General features: G+C 43.7%; 1 protein-coding gene across 4 annotated transcripts in view; it reads left to right on the top strand.

Moving 5' to 3' along the window:
- KIAA1217 (KIAA1217 ortholog) overlaps positions 1-19,914 on the top strand; it is a 325,759-nt gene that overhangs the window by 237,287 nt on the left and 68,558 nt on the right. For all 4 annotated transcript variants that reach the window (XM_036844418.1, XM_036844419.1, XM_036844420.1 and 1 more), the window contains exon 6: positions 10,696-11,528. In XM_036844418.1, coding sequence (XP_036700313.1) covers positions 10,696-11,528 — 833 coding nt within the window. The remainder of the gene's footprint in view (positions 1-10,695; positions 11,529-19,914) is intronic.

Raw genomic sequence — 19,914 nt, 5'->3', positions numbered from 1 at the left:
CAAGAATTGGAAGGACTCAACCAAGAGCTGGCTGTAGTTTGGGCAGTAATGGAAGGAGGGAGACAATGCCCAACAAAACAGATGAACGATGCCTCATTCATGCGTTGCCAATATATCTAGCGCAAATAAATGAATTTTTTCTTTGTCTGGGCCGAGGTGCAGGGAAATAAATATCCATGTTGTGTCCTGGGGAGGTGTTAAAAGAATCTTTCTTGCTGTAAAATGAAATTCTTTAAAGCTCACATAAAGACGTGAGGGTTGAAATTTTCTGGGCTAAAAGTGTCAGTTATACAACATATCAGATATTTTCAACTTTCTAAGAGTGATGAAATGATACAGAAGATTAGTGACCATCAGGAGAACTGGTGGGAGAATAAAGGATTCAGGTTTATTACGGTGAATAGCACCTGTGGGCATGTGTGTGTTTTGCTTATTTATTTTACATTTAAAGTTTAATATAAGTTTCTCCTAAAAGGTCTGAACTTTGAGTAATAGTATAGGAAAAACCTAGCATGTATTTAATGTCATTTCTTTACTCATTAGCCAAAACACGGTTAAAATACAAAACAAAACAAGACCATGCAAGTGCCTGATTCTAGGAAGATATCTCCATAGAAAGAACACTAATACAAAGGGCTGGGATTTTTTTTAAACTATGAATTATAGAATCTTAATGGTCATCCTGGTTCAGTCAGTCAGGCAATGAGTATCTCCTGTATATAAAGTCCACTTTTTATTGGAATAGCAAGTGGACTCCTTGGAAGATCACACTGAAGACTTCAGAAAGATTCTTTCTTTTTGTCTCCCCATACATTCTGCCTCATCCTAAGAGTGGTTTGCCTTTAGTTGAGCTGTATCCTTTAGTGTATGAACCCAAGTTATCTAATTTTAAGGGTTTATTCAAGCGGTAGGTTTAAAACATTTTCCCACTATATCATGGGAAGATGATGTCCTTCTCTACTTGGGCTCCATGTAGAGCCAAGGATGAAATTATCAAGGTTCTTCTCAAAACTCAGTCTTGGAAAGTCAGTCCTGGGTTGGCAAACCAAAAGAAGAATTTTGCCAAAGGCTTCCAACCTCTAGGTCACCCACATTGATGGAGACATTCAACCTTAGATGACCTGTTTTGGCATAGCAGAATGCTTGTATTCACCTCCACTGTGGATAACTCAGGGGGACAGTGGTTCATTCAGTGACCCTGTTGGATAATGGCAGGATTATTTCGAAGTGGACAAGGCAGGGCTGACATACAGCATTACCATCAGGTACGTAATGTTGATTGCTTGTGGCTACGATCCATCCTCGTTGGCCGAGGTCCCATTCTGGCTGCTTGGTACTTATGTGATACTGGCTGTTGGATGTTAAATATTTTTACTATCACCTGCATTTCCCATATGAATGCACAGTGTATCTGAATTATTGTTAACTAATTGTTACATTTCTTTCTGAATTCATCTGCACAAGGCATCCAGAAAGTCTAATGAGATTTTTCTAATGAGTTTTTTTGCATGTGTTTTATTTTAAATTTTATATAACTTCATTTCATTTAGTTACATAATGTGCCTCCTAGCCATTTCTTTTCACATCACCAAACATGTTTTTAAAACACCTATGCAGGCACCTCTGTTGTTTTAAAAGAAATTTACTCAAATTTTTATTAATTAAAACTAACTTTACATTTTTCTTTCATTAATACTGTTTATTCTTCTAGACAGTTCTGTACTCCTAGGAATATTGATGTCTCATTTTGCTCTCTTACCAGAAAAGGAGGGGTTCTCTATGTGTTCATTTGGTTCAGGATCCCCCAAATCCAGATGAAGCCGGATGAGGAGGAAAAAGAGGACAGGGAGTAGTGACTAACCCCGTTAGGATTATTGTTCATCCTAAGTGGGTTCTAGACATTTGAAACCCTATTCTTTGGGGGGAGGGGGGATGAATAACAATAATGACAATAGTACCTACTATTTGTTGAACCTGATTGACCTTGAGCACCATGTGATGCTTTATACACAGTGGCATGTTTGAATTCATCTTTACGTGTGTTTGGGTTGATTATTGCATTGTGTGGTCTGATTGGGTGGGGAATTTGGCCAAATATGCACTGCCGGCTGAGTCAGTCCCTCTTGTATTTTATCACCTGTGAAGCCCTGCCTTGCTTACCACTGAGCCAGACCTTTCTTTTCATTGAGCCCTGCATTGAGGAAGACAGGGTGGGAGAGGTATTTACAGAGGATCCATGTTGATCTACTACAAAACTTTGGTTATATGGTTGCTCCAGCCATTCTGGAATGGGAATCAGGTATATTATCACACAGTGACCTTGGGAATGCCCTCCTGGTCTATGGCCCTGAGCCCCTGAGCCTTGAGAGTGCGTGGGCTGGAGCATCGGGACTGGGCCATGTGGTGGAGCGGACACACCTGGAGGCTGACCTTGACCTCACCCTAGGTGTGACTCCCCAAGGGCTAGGAGCTGGGGTGAGGGTCCCAAGGGTGAGGACAGCTTGAGGATATCCCAAGTCCGGTTTAGAGGGGGAGAACAGACTAGTCTACTGTGGTGTGTGTGCGTGTGGTGTGTGGTGTGTGTGTGGTCCGTGTGTGTGTGTGTGGCATGTGTGGTGTGTGCGTGGCATGTCGTGTGTGTGTGGCGTGTGGTGTGTGTGTGGTGCGTGTGTGTGTTGGGGAGGCAGGGGTAGTGGAGATAAAATTGTAATGTCGAGCGAGGAGCCTGCATACTCGGATCCCCTAAGGGGGCTCAGGAGCCAAGTCAGTGGTGCTTGGATAATGTACCCCTCAAAGGGCTCCTTTTGGTTGCTAATATTTGCATTTTGCTTGCATTTTTTTGTCAGTCATTTCTATTATGAAATCCACCATAATGTGTAAAACTCCCCAGGTCAGGGATTCTGCATTGCTGGGTCCTTCCAGTGACGAGATGAGGAAGCTGTGGGAGACCAGCCAGTTCATCCCCTGCATCCTCATGACCAGATGCAGGCAAGAACGTATCCTCTCAAGAGCAGGAAGTTCCCCTCCAGGGCAGGAACTTCCTGGCTTGTTTAGAGCTGTGTCCTAGAATCATGCTTGGTTCTTAGCAAGTGTTTGGTAAATATTGTTTACTAAGTGAATGAATTTATAAGGTAAGGAATCAATATGTATTCAGGGCATTGGGCTCTGTTTCCTTTTCAACCTTCTTCTTGTTGCCTCTTCTATGTCTTCTCTCACCCACACTATGGGTCTCTCAGCTGCTCATCTTGATTTTCGTCCATTTAAGCCCATCTCCTCACTCCTCACGCCCCTACCTCACCCACCCTCCAATCATTTATACCCTCCTTGTCTGTCACATCTCTGAGAAGTCCAAATGGAAATGTGGCTTCTGTGACAGCACAAATCAAACTAGAAGACAGGGCTTGGGAGGTGCCACTGGCTGTCTGTCCCCTCCCTTGTAGCCATTTGGAGAATCTCAGTGAGCAAGACCCTCTTGGGCTTTGATCAAACAAAAAGTACCACCTCTTCACATCCTGAATTCATTTGTATTTTTGATTCTGCCCCTTGCTAAATACAATAGTGCACTTGCAAATTAGTTTCCTCTTTTGCTATTAACTTGATTCCTTTTTTTAAAATTAAGATCTAATTGACATATAACATTATATTAGTTTCAGAGGTAAAACATAATGGTTCAATAGATGCATATATTGCGAAAAAATGACCACACTAAGTCTAGTTGACATCCATCACCACACATAGTTAACAATTGTTTTCTTGTGATGAGAACTTTTAAAATCTACTCTGTTAACTTTCAAATACAATACAGTATTATTAACTATAGCCACCATGCTGGACCTTACATCCGCAGGACTTAAATGTATTTTATAACTGCAAGTTTGTATCTTTTGACCATCTTCGCCCATTTCACACACATACCCCCAGCCCCCCGGGCACCCACCTCCTGCGTCTGGCAGCCACCGGTCTGTTCTCTGTATCTATGATTCTTGAGTCACTGATTCTTGAGTCATTGTTTCTTCTAAAGGAGAGCTAGTGGGAGAGTCCTAACTCTCCTGAGCTGGGTGGTAATGAAACAGCCCAGCAATCACTGCTGGCTGGGCAAGTCCTGCGGGGCTTATGACGACCTCTCCCAGCATGCTCCTCATCATCACGTGGCAGCCCCGGAGGGTGTACTGTTAGCCTTCGTCCTCCCCGCCATGCCTGGGATTCCCTTCCCTCTTCTATCTCTTGCCATCCCTACTACGAGTTTGCCTCCAATTGCACTCATCTCCTGAATCATTATTTCCTCCTGACCTCTCAGATCTTGTTTCTCATAGTAAGGCATCAGCAAATGAGTAAAACTTCCCTCCAAACTTTTCCCATGCATCTCCTTTCTCTCTCTGGCCATGTCCCTATATTGTATCAGCTTGAAAAGATGGGAAAGATGCTTACTATCTATTTTCCAGGGCTACCACTCGAAAAATGTGCCCAAGCTGAGCTTTAGAAGACAGTTTAGCACTTTTGGTACATTAGACCCACATAGTTTCTTAGTGTCTCTAAGAAGCTATGACCTCAGTATTTAAACCGCTGCACTGTTTTTTCCCTCAGACTCCACGATGTTGAGCTCTACATCAGGTATATTCATTTCCGGTGATTGCTGTGACAAACTACCACAAACTTAGTAGCTTAAAACACCACAAATTTGTTATTTCCCAGTTGTGGAGATCAGAAATACAGAATGGTTTCACCGGCCAATACCAAGGTGTTGGCAGTGCCACACCGCCTCTGCAGACTCTAGGGGAGAATCCCGTTCTTTGGCTTTTCCAGCTTCTAGGGGCTGCTGCATTCCTTGGCTCCTGGCTCTCTGCTCCATCTTCAGAGTCAGCAGTGTAGCCTTGTAATAGGGAAGAACCTTTTGTGTTCTATTACAAGCTAGCTAATCACTAAAGGGTTGTTGCCTATAAGCTTAAATTATACATAATGGCCCATCTCTGGGAACCCTGCCTCCCAGGTAATGAGCATTAAGTTAAAATAATTTTTTTTAGCTCACAAGAAACATCTTGACCAGACCCACCTGTGAATGACTGCAGGGAGAAGGAAATTAACACCTCCCCTCTGGAGGCTGACCGGAAACAGGAAGTGTTTGACTTTACTCCCTCCCCTTTTACTATAAAAGGAGCCTCAATTGTAACTCAGGTGAGATGGCTTTTCGGTGGGGGCGAGTGTGAGCACGTCGTCTTCTCGGTCTGCTGGCTTTCCGAATAAAGTCGCCAGTCCTCACCCCAGCACCTCATCTCTTGATTAATTGGCCTGGCGTGGGGCGAGCGGTATGAGCTGGGACTCAGTAACAAGTTTCGGGGAGCCATCCATCAGCCTTGCTGCTCCTGGCCAGCCGGCCCCGGTTGGGGAATTTTCCGGTAAGGCCCTAGCAGCTGCCGGGACCACTTGTCGTGAGGGTCTTCCCTTCAAAGTTCCTCGAAGCAGCACCGGCTGCCCCAGCACTTGGCAGTTGGAGCAAGGAATTGACATCTGGGAGCCGATGGGCTCCATGCAGTAGGGTAAGTCGCTCCAGTGTGTACAGCCGGGAACTCTACTTCCTCTTCATTTGGGGCCTTTTCTCCGGAATAAGCCAGTTTGTTCTGTATTTGAGAGGGATACCCTGTTGGAGAGAGGGAAGAGTTGTTGGGCTTCTACCCTATTTGTCAACTGGTTTGTTTGTTTCTTTGGATGCTAGCATGTGTCTGCCATTTGTGTTTTGTTTGTCGTGAATTTCTATCTTTAAAAATGGGGAATGTTTCAACTGTCCCTAAAGAAAGTTCTCTGAGGTGCATTTTGGGTAAGGGATTTGATTACAGCTATGAACCCATGTGTCAGAGGAAGATGATATTTTGTTATAATAGCGTGTAGCCACAGTACCTGTTAGGATCTCTACAGGGGGGTTAGGCAGGGTTATCTTGCGGCCCTGTGCACCATGTACTGTTACCCTTGCTGTATTAATTATGTCATTTATGGTCTCCTGTGTCGTTGGTATATGTAAAAACCCAAGACCAAACTTGAGGGTTTATTTAGGATTTTCTGTTTGTTCTTTGGTATTTTGGTTTCATTTTGTTTGGTACCGTTTCTCCGTTTACAGCCAAATCAGTTTTGTGATACTTTAAACTTTTACTGATGTCAAATGGAGAAAAGGAATGGAAAAAAAAGCCTGTCTGCTCTTGTCCAAGAGTGGAACATTCCGAGGAAAAGAAAGTTTCCACTTGGTTCGTAAAATCACCAAAAGCTACAAATAGAAATAAAAGTCTTTTCCATAAATATTACTAAAAAGGGTTTAGCCGTCTGTACAGGTGACCTTGATTTGTCCCATCTGCCAGAAATCCAATCTGCATCCAATCTTTTGTAACTGATGGGTTTTACATTGTTGTACCTGATACACGGCTAAAATTTTGGAATGGGAACTATGACGTCCCTGTGTGTGTTTGTACGTGTGTTATAGATGTGTGGCATTGCCAAAAATAATTTGTAAAAGAGCTCTATTTAATTGGTTTAAAGGAAATTAAGTGCTTATGTGAATACTCAAATATAAAAGAAACTGTCCAGAATGAGTTTCAGGCTCACGTCATCTAGGAAATATTCAGTATTGAATTAATATCTGGTGTTAAAGTTAGCTTAAGCTTCTTGGTTTGATACAGGTATGTCATTAGAGTCATCAGCATTAGGTATAATACTTTCATTGTACCTGGGTTTACTAGAAATCAAATAAGACCTTATTATTCCTGTTAAAAAGTTTGTCAGCAAGAAAAATAATGTGACAAAGCTTTTAAGTAAATAAAATAAAGGTAAATGAAGTAAAGAGTTTTGGGTAAACTCTATGGGAATAATGTTCTGGAAACGTCTGTCTGGAATAGTCTCTCCAGATTGTCGTACCTTGAAACTAAACTTAGTTCTAAGATAAGATTGAACTTAATTAAGAAAATAAATCTTGAAGGTAAAGTGGTACAAAATCTGAATTTGGTTCTCTAAGAGGACAAAGTTTTCTTAAAATATTGAACTCCTTTTGGTAATAGATCATGAGTTTCTGTTTAAGTGACCTGTATTTGCCATTGGGATCTTTTATCACTGGTTAAAACTTTTGATATTTTTGACAAATGTCCCAAAGATCAAGTTCTAAGTGGGATTCATTTGACCTCTGGCTAACGTTGGGGTTTTCTGGAGGGTCTCTGGAACACCTCAAATTACTTGTTTTCTCTCCATCTCAGAGAGAGGAATATTAAACTAATTGGGCTTATTTGGTGTGATGAATTGCATGGGAGGAGGCATTGTCAAATGGGTGGTGATAAAACTTCTTAGGTTGTACCGTATGGGTAAATGTTATTAACATATATTCCAGAAATTATATGGAACTCCTAAAATTCTGGCACATCCTGGTAAATGATATCAGTCATAATTTTAGTAATTACCTTATTGTCATAGCCACAGCAGTAGTCAATTTTCTATTCAATTGCACTGTAATCCCAGCTGGTTGATGCCAAGGCAAAAAGACATCCTTTTAATGGCTAGATGATCAACTGCTATCTATGGTTTTACAGTGGCTTTTGAATGACACTCTAGCTATTTTGTGAAGAAACAGGCAAGAATAGTGAAATCCATTATGTGCAAGCATTTGTACTATTCCCAGGGAAAATAACGAAGGGAGCGAGAGGATGTGTTGCTTCAGACCTTAACTCCTCTGGCTGAGCTGGCTGTCCCAGCCGCTCTGGCCATTATGCCAGTATATCCAACCCTTACACCACCTTCCATTCCTATCCAGGCCCAGTTCCTGACACTGGGGCTCAGGACTTCCCTCCTTATAGGATCAGTTAGAAAATGCTGGGAATTCCCTGGCAGTCCAGTGGTTAAGGACTCGGCACTTTCACTGCGGTAGCCTGGGTTCAATCCTTGGTCGGGGAACTAAGATCCCACAAGCTGTGCAGCACGGCCAAAAGAACAAAACAAAACAAGAAAATCCTGTGCTAGTTTCTGGGGCACAGGGACTTGGTCTGGAATCGCCATCTAAGACCCAACAGGGCACCCAGTTTGGGCCTGGAGCCACTTCCGGGACAGGGCTATTTTCCTTACGCCATCTATCTCATGGGGGGCCTAAATGGAAATGACCAGCCGGCTGGGTTTCTCAGACTTGTTTAGTTGGAAAGATTGCAGCCCTCCTTATAGAGAGGATGCTCTACACCTGAAGCCCACTTGCCAGCACCCACAGCTGAACCGAGTGGGGGCCCCGGTGAGGGAAGAAGGCCCTTATGAGAACACTGCTCATTAGTGCATCTTGGCAGGGCCTTGAAAGGGGAAACCAAGGCAAAAGAGTTTGAACAAAATTCAAGAAATTTAGCAAAACAAATGAAGACCTCTGAATTTTTGGAAAGGATTTATCAGGCCTACACACATCATACTAATGCAGATCCCGAGGCCCCTGCAAATATTAGAATGGTAAATTTGACCTTTTGGGGGAAAGTGCCTCAGATTTCAGGAGAACATTGCAAAAATTAGATGGTACATTTGGAATGAACCCTTCTCAATTGGTAGATGTTGCTTTTAAAGTGTTGAGGGAACAGCAACAGAAGAAAGATGCACAACAAAATGCCACTGTTTTGGCGGTGGCATTGGATTCCCGGAAGGCAAGTAACCCGAAGAGAGGTAGGCCACCATTGGGGAAGGAACAATACGCTTATTGTGAGGAGGAGGAACACTGGAAAACAGATTGCCCTCGGCTAAAACAGAAGAACAATAGAAGACGAGAGCCTCTCATGGTGGAGAGGAATACTCTGAATGAAGAGACCCAGGGACTCCCTTGGCCTTGAGGCACCCAACTCCCCACAGGAGCCCGGGGTGAAATTGACAGTGGGGGGGATGACCTGATTGACTTTCTGATAGACCTCACCCTGAAGTTTTTCACCACAATAGCGTGACATCTGAGTCCCACCAGAACATGCTTTAAGCCAACAGATGGTACTCATGAACGTCCCGGAAGAGGAGACCAAGCCCTTTCCCCCAGAGTCTTAAAAATAACCCAAAGACTGCTGTCAGACCTCCCAGGTGGGGATTCAACACAGAGGAACCTGCCCCACCGAGGACTGACAAATATTTACTCAAAGGCCTCAAGCCGCAGGAAATCTCAGATAACTGCTAGTGTTTGTGTGGACACTTTTTCAGGGTAGATAGAAGCATATCACACCCAGGTAGAAAAGCCTCCGAAGTGGCTAAAGCCCTCCTTAGCGAAATTATCCCCTGATTTGGATGAAGGCATTAAAACTGCATTCATTCTGGAGACCACAATCAACAGGAAAAACCAAGAAAATGAATCATATATCAGAAAGGAACGTTGCTAAAATGTCAGGAGACATTTAACTTGGGATAACCTTGCTAGTTGCCATGCTGCGGATCAGTGGCTCCCAGAAGCAGGCTTAAATTAAACACCTTTAAAATATTGTATGGTACTCCATTCCAGGTGTGTGCCCAGGCAGGAGAATCTATAAACGCTAGAAGACCTAGCGGTTGCCAATTACATTAAAACTTTGGACTCTATACTGACCTCTGCTCATGAGTTTGACTCCAACAGTTCTGCCCATCCAACTGAAGTAGATGGGAATTCCATTGCAGCTGGAGAAGGGGCAACCAATTTCTTTAATTGTGTCCAAATAAATAGCACAGGAATTTATGTGTATTAGGAACTGGAACCAAAACCCCAAGTTCAGTTATGAATTAGACAACAAAGTGCTAATAGGTTTCATCGGGTTCAAATAGTTGTAGATAAGCAAAGGCTGACAAAAGATTCTAAGGAATATTTGTCACCTCCGTTCAACAGGAAGTAACCAGCCGGAGTCGTCTTCCTCCCTTTTCCCACAAGATTGTGGAATGGACATTGACAATGGGCAATTATTATAGGGAAGAACCTTTTGTGTTCTATTACAAGTTAGTCACTAAAGGGATATTGCCTGTAAGCTTAAAATATACATAACGGCCCATCTCTGGGAACCCTGACTCCCAGGTAGTGAACATTAAGCTAAAATACCTTTGTTTAGCTCACAGGAAACATCCTGACCAGGCCCACCTGTGACTTCTTTCTGCGGGGAGAAAGAAGTTAACACCTCCCCTCTGGAGGCTGACCAAAGCAGGAAACGTTTGACTTTCCTCCCTCCCCTTTTAGTATAAAAGAAGCCTGAATTCTAACTCAGGCAAGATGGCTCTTTGGGGAATGAGTCCACCATCTTCTCGGTCTGCTGGCTTTCCAAATAAAGTCACTCTTCGTGCCCCAACACCTCATCTCTCGATTTACTGGCCTGTCGTGGGGCTAGCAGTATGAGCTTGGACTCTGTAACAGCATCTTCCCATTCTCTCTCTCTGATCCTGCTTCTGTCATCACGTCTCCTTCCATGACACTGACCCTCCTGCCTCTTTCACATATAAGTGAATGCATTGCATTACTTTCACATAAGTGATTGTGATTGCATTGAGTCCACCTGGATAATCTCCCCAACTCAACATCCTTAACAGGGGGCATCTGCAAAGGCCCTTTTGCCCTGTAAGGGGACATGGTTACAGGTTCCAGGGATTAGGGCCTGGACATCTTGCAGGGGCCACTCTTCAGCCTACTTCATCAGGGAAACCACACTGAGATGTCTCTAAAAACATGAATATCAAAGTAGATTTTCTAATTTCTTGTTTTCTTTTCAGATGCAGAGAGAAATCGTTTATGCAAGAGGAGATGGCCCTGGTGCCTCTCGACCTGGACCCGCAGCTCTTCTACCCCACGCCATTCCAAATTCTCCACCGTCCACTCCTGTGCCACATTCCATGCCTCCCTCTCCATCCAGAATCCCTTACGGAGGCGCCCGGCCAATGGTCATTCCTGGTAACGCCACCATCCCCAGGGACAGACTCTCCAGCCTGCCGGTCTCTAGATCCATCTCTCCCAGCCCCAGCGCCATCTTGGAAAGAAGAGACGTGAAGCCGGATGAAGACATGACCGCCAAGAGCCTCGCGATGTACCGAAACGAGGCTTTCTACGCCGATCCTTACCTTTATCACGAGGGGAGGATGAGCATAGCCTCTTCGCACGGCGGCCACCCGCTGGACGTCCCCGACCACGTCATCGGGTATCACCGCGCGGCGGTTCGTTCAGCCAGTGCTTACTGCAACCCTTCTTTGCAAGCGGAAATGCAAATGGAGCAGTCACTGTACAGACAGAAGTCACGGAAGTATCCGGAGAGCCACTTGCCTACTCTGGGCTCCAAAACGCCCCCGGCCTCTCCCCACCGAGTCAGTGACCTGAGGATGGTGGAGATGCACGGCCTCCATAACGCCCACGGGCCCTCCCACACCATGCAGTCAGACCGGGTCTCACCCAGCCGCCAGGCCTTCAAAAAGGAGCCCGGCACCTTGGTGTACATTGAGAAGCCACGGACCACCCCAGGATTATCCGGAATTGTGGACCTCGGCCCTCCTCTAGTTGAGAAGCAGGTGTTTGCTTATAGCACGGCTACGATACCCAAAGACAGAGAGACCAGGTAAGGCGGTGAGGGTGGCCAAGGGTGGTCCCCGGCCACGTGCTGGTTTTGAGGGCTGCTTCACAGAAGTTGAACCAAGAGAACAGTGGTCAGCTGAGCGCCAGCCTTGAGCCCTGTGCCCTGTGGGTACTGGCCGTGGGGGGTAGGGGAGGAAGAGGAGGATCAGAGGCCTGCTGTTGTCAGAAGAGAGTTTCTAAGTCCGGTGGTCGAGTGAGGCTGGGCAGTAGCCAGGATAAAGGCAGGCGGGCAGGCACCCCGACAGGAGAGGTCAGACGGGCCTCCCGAGCGGGGATCTAACGGCAGCATCGTTAACATGAATCTGAATAATTTGGAAGAAAATTATGATTTCAGAAACCATTCAGACAAGTCCATCAAAAGCTGATCATAACTGGTCTACCACTGAAAATACGGAGTGAGTGGTTCAAGTGTTAACCGTTTGAAATGGCAGTTTGTGTTCTTCCTTGTGAAGTGCAATTTTGTTTTCTCATCTGGTTAGGAGAAATGAAAAGGGCGTGTCACTGTCTGTCATCCAGGGTGATAAAAACATGAATTTGCATAAAAATAGGATGGTGTCAATGTAATACTCATTCAGGAGTGGTACAGAGATCAGCAAAATTTTTCTAGTGGATGTGACACTCCAGGTATTTAAATTTCTTTCTGAGTTTACATGTGTTTATAATTTACCAGCCCAGAACCTTCATACTACATCTTGAAAACCCTCAAGTTTGTAGAGTAATAGAAAAGCTGATCTTTTTTTTTTTTTTAATTTATTTTTGGCTGCATTGGGTCTTTGTTGTCGCGCGCGGGCTTTCTCTAGTTGCGGCGAGCGGGGGCTTCTCCGTTGTGGTGCGCGGGCTTCTCACTGTGGTGGCTTCTCTTGTTGCGGAGCACAGGCTCTAGAGCGCAGGCTCAGTAGTTGTGGCGCCCGGGCTTAGCTGCTTTGCGGCATGTGGGATCTTCCCGGGCCAGGGATCAAACTCATGTCCCCTGCATTGGCAGGCGGATTCTTAACCACTGGGCCACCTGGGAAGCCCCAGAAAAGCTAATCTTGATAGAGGGAATTTCTCTACCCTGAACTGGTTGACAGAAGGCAGCATAATAATTATAATCATAAAAATCTAGTCAAAGAAACTGAGTCCAAAGGAGGTTAAGCATTTGACCTGTTGTCATATGGGAATTCAGAAGGGGCGTGAAAAGTAAAATTCAGATATTCAGCCACTCAGTACCTTATTGGAACCACTCTTCCCTCCTTACCAAAACCGATCATGTCACTTTCTATTACATAACCTTGTAAAAAGAAGGCCAAAATTGTGACTGGAATGTGATAGTATATCTTATTATCTTAATTACACAAATCAGAAAGCTCTGTCCTCACTGGCAGAATTTTATCATGAAAGGGCCATCTCTTATCTGGTTCCAGAAGAAAGATTCCAGGAAGATGGAAAGAGAATAAACCTGGAAGTTGGGGGATCATCAATGTACCAAAAAGCTCTAACCCTCTCTACACAGCTTTAAAACAAACAAACAAAAAAAAAAAACAGCGGCAGTGACTGGCTTGAACTAGGGTGAAGTGGTTTATAGACAAGAGCTACCAAATATTCAAGGAACAAGAGGTTACAAATTGTCTTTGCTCTGCTGCTGTAGTACTAGGTGTCAGGGCTACAGATAACTTGGCTTGTTAGTTAACTGCTTGCGAGATCACGAGGCGCCACATCTGATACCGACGCAGAAGATTGCACATTTCCCAGAGGTCCTGTAGATTGTGCTGGATTCCATGACAGAATGAGACTTTGCATTGTTTCCCTTGTGGGGGGAGGGTATATATTCTTTGTGTGGAAAGAAGGATGAAACAGGTATTTGCTGACAGAAGAACAGATGATGGCAGAGACAAGGCTATGTGGTTACCAAACCGTATTTTCTTTTCCTCTGGGGCACAAGACTATCTGCATCTCCGAGCCTCCTTTGCGGTTAAGTGTGGCCATGTGAGTGGGTTCTGGCCAATGGCAAGTGGGTAGAGTTGATGTAAACTGTCTGCAAGAATAGTTCCTATTAAAAAATCTGCTGCATGGGAAACAAAACAAAACGGTGACAGGCTTGATTATGCAGGACTAAGAAAAATGAAGACTCGGAAAAAAGTATTTATTCTCTCCAAAGTCCTTAGGAAGTTGAATTCTAAGAATCAAACAAAGGGATGCCTCTCATGACCATAGAAAGCTGAGGGGTGTGGGATAAATACTGAGGCTCTTTGAACAGACCAGTGTCACACCAGAGGGAAATCTACCAAGACGTGCCTTAAAGCTAGGGAGCTTGCGCCCTGTGCTTCTAAGAAAGGGTAACACATCTGCCACGGCGGGCTGTGAGGGGCTCATTGGGAAATGTGTGTCACTGATAGGAAGGGACTTGGAGTCATAAGAATTTAGTCCAGGAAAAAATAAGAACTATCCATCTCCAGGGCCGGAATCCATCCTCCCCCATCACCCTGCTGACCCACCTTGTGGGAATGAGAGGATTGTGAGCTTGATTCCACTGTTTATCACATCAAGCCGTGTGCACTCTGCTGAGTGCCAGGCACACTTTGGCCAGCGATGGCATCTGGCTTCTCGCTCAGCACCTAGTTCCTCGTCATGCATGTGGTTACCACGTGTATATCACCGAACATCACTGAACCCAGTTCCCAGGATTGGGTTATGGGTGGGACCAAAACGAAGGGCCCTCTGCTATGTGGAGTTGCCTCTGTACTGCTCCCTGATCAGAGTCTTGAAGAATTTTAGCCTTCGGTAGCATCAGTATATTTTCAGGGCCTCTGCTTCTTCAGAGGTTTCTGTTTTTTACCGAAGCTCAGAAAACGCTATGGATTTCTGTCTTACGTGTTAGCAACTCCTTTTAGAAAATCCAAGTTCTTATTTCTAGAAAAACAAGGATTAGGAAAGTTGACTAAAGATTAATGTTCACCTAAAATATACTGCCATGATCACTGCCGTATTCTGACATATGGTTGTAATTCGGAATATAATTTTACATTTTTGAATTCATTCCTGTAAATGTGAAATAGCAGAGGAGGAATTTTATCTCACATCTTGCCTAGGTGATTCCTCACCACAGGCTAGATTCCCTTCTCCTGTAGCCCTATGCACGCGCGCACACACACGGACACACACACAACCTCTACATTTAGAGTTGGTGTTACTGAAACACCTCAACGTTCCCACTAACTCAACCCAGGCACATGGCAAAAGTATGTAAAGAATGATTCTCTAGTAAAAATTTGAGTCTGGACATTGTGCTGCTAACACTGCTACCCACCACCCCACTGTTACGTAGACAGGTCGGAATGTGCCGTACTTCCTCCTTTTCAGCTGCAATTCTAAACTCTTGGAAAGCTTGATGTCTAGGCTGAAATGTAGTACTGCTGGGTAATATAAGAACACTGACGATAACTATCATTTATTGAGAGTCTTTTATGGACCAAGCACGATGTTAAGTAGTTTCCATACATCATATGATGTAATCGTCATGACGATCCAGTGCGGTATGTACTATCATCATCCCTATTTTACAGATGCAGAAACTGAGCTCAGAGAGGTTAAGTAACTTGCCCAAGGTCACAAAGCCAGTAAGTGGCATAGAATGTCCAGGTGCATTAAAGAATCCATACTTTTTACAGCTGTGCAATATTCTGCCTGGTGGGTGAGAACTAAGAGCCCGACCTTCACCCAGCAGAGAAGTGAATTCGGGAGTGAATTCTAAGCATTTCAACCAGGACAAAATGCTAAGTAGCTGCTCTGAAAGGATATTTACAATCATCAACATGGTAGAATTTGCATAATTATGCTGCTAAATATATACATGTCATTTAAAATATAACTGTCCCAGCTAGTATATTAGCACAATTATGCAGAAATAGGGGAAGAAAGAAGAATCTTGGTAGATTTTATTTTGAAAAAAATGAATGTGACTACCATGTCAAAGAAAATTTTAAAAACAACACCAGAAACAATTACTGAAGTACAAAATTATAATCCATTGTTACACCTATACCGTGGTGCTATTTTAGATATATTTAGTCTGTGCAAGTATTTGTAAAGAAGCTTCAACCCCTAAAAGTCTTAACTTAATGAGTACAGGGTCCTATAACGTGCCAAACCAATTTCTGTTGCAATTTCATAATATTAAAAAGCAAATCCAGGTGTTTTTTATATGAAACTCTCAAGTGAAATTTTACATCTAAGATGTGAAGCTACAGAAACACAGGAGGGAGACTGAGAAATCTGTAGAGATGCTTTCTTTTGGGCACTGCTGGATTCATATACTCTTCAGAAGACCACTTCTATGAAATAGCCCATTAACTGCAGAGTGTTTGAAATCAGAAAAATTTTCTTTCTCATCTGTACTCAGGAGACTTCCAATGGTAGCTTTTTTTTTTTTTTGAACGCAATCTTCTAACAGCTCTATTGACTTGAAAATGAGTTAAAGACAAAGTAATTTCACCTTGATCTTGTACGTAGCTCATGTGCTTCGATTTAATGAATTTGGCATCTCTTTTCTTATAAAGATGCTTCCACAAAGCATCTAGCGATGACAAATAATATATAGGAGATCTGGAAAAAATAGTGTAGAACATATATGATGGTAGCATCTTCCTCCCAAGACGGCCATGGACTTTGGGGTAGGAAAGCGGATTACAACTGCTTTGACCTTCAGAATAGTATGGTCATCTCTCAGTATCCATGGGGATTGGTTCCGGGAACACGTGGATACCCAAATCCGCAGATGCTCAAGTCCCTTATTGAAAAGGGCGTAGTTCATTCAGTCAGCCCTCCGTATCCGTGGTTCCACATCCACGGATTCAACCAATCTGCAAAATTCAATCTGCGGTTGGTTGAATCTGAGGTCGCAAAACCTGCGAATATGGAAGGCAGACTGTGATTCTCAAGTCTGAGCTTCTAGAAAGAAAATGACCTTGAGTGATGCGGTGGTTTTACCCAGATGATGTCCTTTCAGCGAGGACTCCAAGAAGAGGGCGGGTCCGTGTGACTGTGAGGCCCTGTGCAAGGGAGACAGTGTGTGACAGGTAACTGAGGGCGTGAGGCTCTGTCTGGCCAAGGTTATAAAATTACTTCATTAAACAGCATCATTATCCCTATCCACGGCACATAAAACAGCCCTTAAGAATTGTACGACTCTAGGACATTTATGTTTTGCTATTTTGTATTTATAGCTTGGCTCGTATAATGTGAAATATCTCTATTGAAATAACACTCAAAATTCAAGGGCGCTCACTGCAAAATGACTAATAGCTCTCCTCCCAAAGGTATAACAGCTTCCTCCTGATAAAGTATTTTTCAAGACATGGTAAACTTGAACTGAGATCATACTTTTTACCCTACTCTGCACCTACAGTAGCTAAATTCAACAAACTAGTCAAGAATTCACTTGGGAGCAAATTCTTGCCTGTCTGGGCACCTGTATGTGGAGATAAAGAAGCCCCATGACATCTGCTATGATTTCTAAGGCATCGCAGATGTAGAGAAGTAGAATCCCGTGCCTTAGAATGAAAGGGAAGGAAAATTTCTATGTACAGGAGGAAGCCTGCATGCCAACTGGTAGCTTGGGTCTGTTCTTAATCATTTTACATCACTTTGTCATTTTATGAGCATTAACTATTATTGTGTTGGTAGCTTTGAGGAATAGGATGCATCCTTGGTTTACGAGTTAATTGAAAGTCTAAATTCATATTGGTGTCATTTTAAAATGTTCACAGTGCCTGGCATACCTTTGAAGATTTTCTAAACTATGTTAGATATCCCGCTAGAGAGGTGATTCTGAAAAAGAATGGTTAATTTTTTTCCTTTTCCTGATTGTATAGTCAAAAGGGAGCCATATCAGACATCTCGTAAGTAGTTAGACTTGGGATCTTCCCAGAGCAAGGTTTCTTAACTTCTGCCCTTTTGTTATTCGGGGCCTGTCCTGTGCATTATGGGATGTTTAGCAGCATCTCCAGCCTCCCCCACTCCCACTAGATGCCAGCAGCAAACTCCCCTGAAATGCTGCCCCAGTCGCAACAACCGAAGATGTATGTCTCCAGACATTGTCAAATGCTGTCACATCCAAAATGTGGCTCTTGATGATGATTACCTCAGTTCTACCCTTTCCCTCTTGGTAAAGCAGCTTCATTATTGTTAGAACTTGCTGTTACCTTTGGTTCAATCAACGTGTGATCAATCATTCATTGAGAGGCAGTCACGTGCCATGTTTATGAACACGGTCTCCAAAGCCAGATAGCCTGGGTTCAAGTGCCTGTTCTAACACTTGCTAGCAGTTGTAAACTTTGACAGATCACTGAGTCTTGCTCTGCCTCAGCTTGCTCGTCTGTAAAATAGAGATAATAATAGCACCTACCTCATAGGATGGAACAACTCATTACAGTTAAGTGCCTTGTGCCATGCCTGGCGTAGCATAAGTGCTGAGTTCCTACTTTGAACAAAGCACTCCACTAAATGCTACTAAGCCCAGAGAGGAATACACAGAAATGGCTAGAACAAGGACTGTGCCAGAGGAAGCAGGGAGACAAATTGTTAACTATGATGCTAGGAAAAATATAAAGCGCGGGGGCGGGGGTACAGGAGAGAGTAAAAGTAAGTGTGCACAGAGAATGGAATTAGGTGGGATGAGAGATCCAAATGAGAATGTTTAGACTATCAAAGCCACTTTTCAGTCCATATCAGGAGAATAGTGGGGGTCGTACGTTGTCTTGGGACCAGGTGCAAAGAGACAAGCCAGGATTACAGCATCTTCTTAAAATTGCACCTGAGCTGTATGACAGATGATAAGAACACCTAACCAGGTAGCGCTGAAATTATTAGGTTATCTGATGCCTGTTTCGATGCCTAACAGTGCCTGACCGATTCAGTTATTGTCGGAATTGCTTTCCTGGGTAGCTCTAATTAGGGATCAATAAATGGTTATTGAGCTCCTCTTTGTGTGCTTAGCTGGGGACTGATTGCTTTGCAGGTACAAAGAAACTTAGATGTGTCCCCACCTGCAAGGAATACGAACTGGGAAGACAGTCAGAAAACATTAAAAGCATAATACGAACGTGTAAGCAATGCCACGGTTAAGTGCAGGAAGCTTCCGAGCTACGAATGCTTATTAAATAACTGGTTTTTAAGAACAACCACAACAATAGGATTTCATTCGTAGGTGTTGCCCAGGGGTGATCTTCTTGTCACCCTAAGAGTGGCAGTGTCTCCTGGTGAAGTGGAGAGAAGGGAGGAGGCTTTACAAGTCACTAAAGGGGGCCGGTGCCTTTCCCTGAGGCTGGAGCTGCAGGGGGAGATCTGTTCCCAGTATCTCCCAAGTTCAGCTGGAAAGTCAGGACACGTTTTCCTTGAAAACAATGAGGAACAATGAAAGGACTAATAATACACTGTAGGTTAAAGAGGCTTCCGTGGGCCAGCTGGAAATCCAACCACCATTTTATTCCAAGTTCTAAACAATGAAAGTAGACGAAAACTTTGCAATTACAAGCCTACCATAATTTGGGGACGGCTTGTACATAATTCCAAAGAAGTGATACAGGGAGTAATTGCTGTGAGTTCAGAAACAGGAGCACTTTCCTGAACTTAGGCTGGGCTGGAAGACTTCATGAGAATGCCAAGACGGACTCGCATTTAAGGAATTTACATAATGGAATGAAAAGATACCATTTGGAAAGACAGATTGATCTCTATCCAAAATTTGCTGTATTTCTACCATTATGCTACCTATGAAAATGACATCTTGATATGATGTTTTGGCAGCCTCAGAGCACATAGGTGCTGATAAATTGAATTATGATTTCATTCACAGGAATATAACTTTATGGTTAAGTAATATTTGCTAGTCATTCCTTAGGCTGCTGAGTTCATTCAAGAGCTATCTGATAAACGTGATATTCAACCAACTGACAAATGTCTGAAGATAGCCCTACTCTTATCCAAGGGATATTCTATCAAAAATACCAGTGGAATGACTGTCACAATCTCTGTGTTACTTTGAACAAATCAGTTTCTCAAAAGGGAAAGCCATCCTCTGTCACTAATTAGATGACATTAAAATGCACCCCTGTATCTCCTTTGAATATTCACGAGGTGCTGTCAATCAGACGCCTTAGGTCTGAAACCAGAATCTAAGTCAGAGCAACCTAAATTCTGTGAGATTCAGGTAAGCCCCTTTCCTTGCCGACTGAAACCTCTTTCTTCAAAGAGAAGAGAAATAAATGTTTAGGTACAGGTTCAGCCTGGCAAGATCAACTCACTGCAGAATCGGTGTGACTATGACCCAACCTGAAGATGGGGCTCATCTAAATAGCCTGACGGCCCAGCAGCTGAATAATCCAGGGCTGCCA

This window comes from Balaenoptera musculus, chromosome 2 (assembly GCF_009873245.2).
Source record: "Balaenoptera musculus isolate JJ_BM4_2016_0621 chromosome 2, mBalMus1.pri.v3, whole genome shotgun sequence".
Taxonomy (NCBI): domain Eukaryota; kingdom Metazoa; phylum Chordata; class Mammalia; order Artiodactyla; family Balaenopteridae; genus Balaenoptera; species Balaenoptera musculus.
Note: the sequence above shows the minus strand (reverse complement) of the source record. Positions and strands in the feature narration are given on the sequence as shown.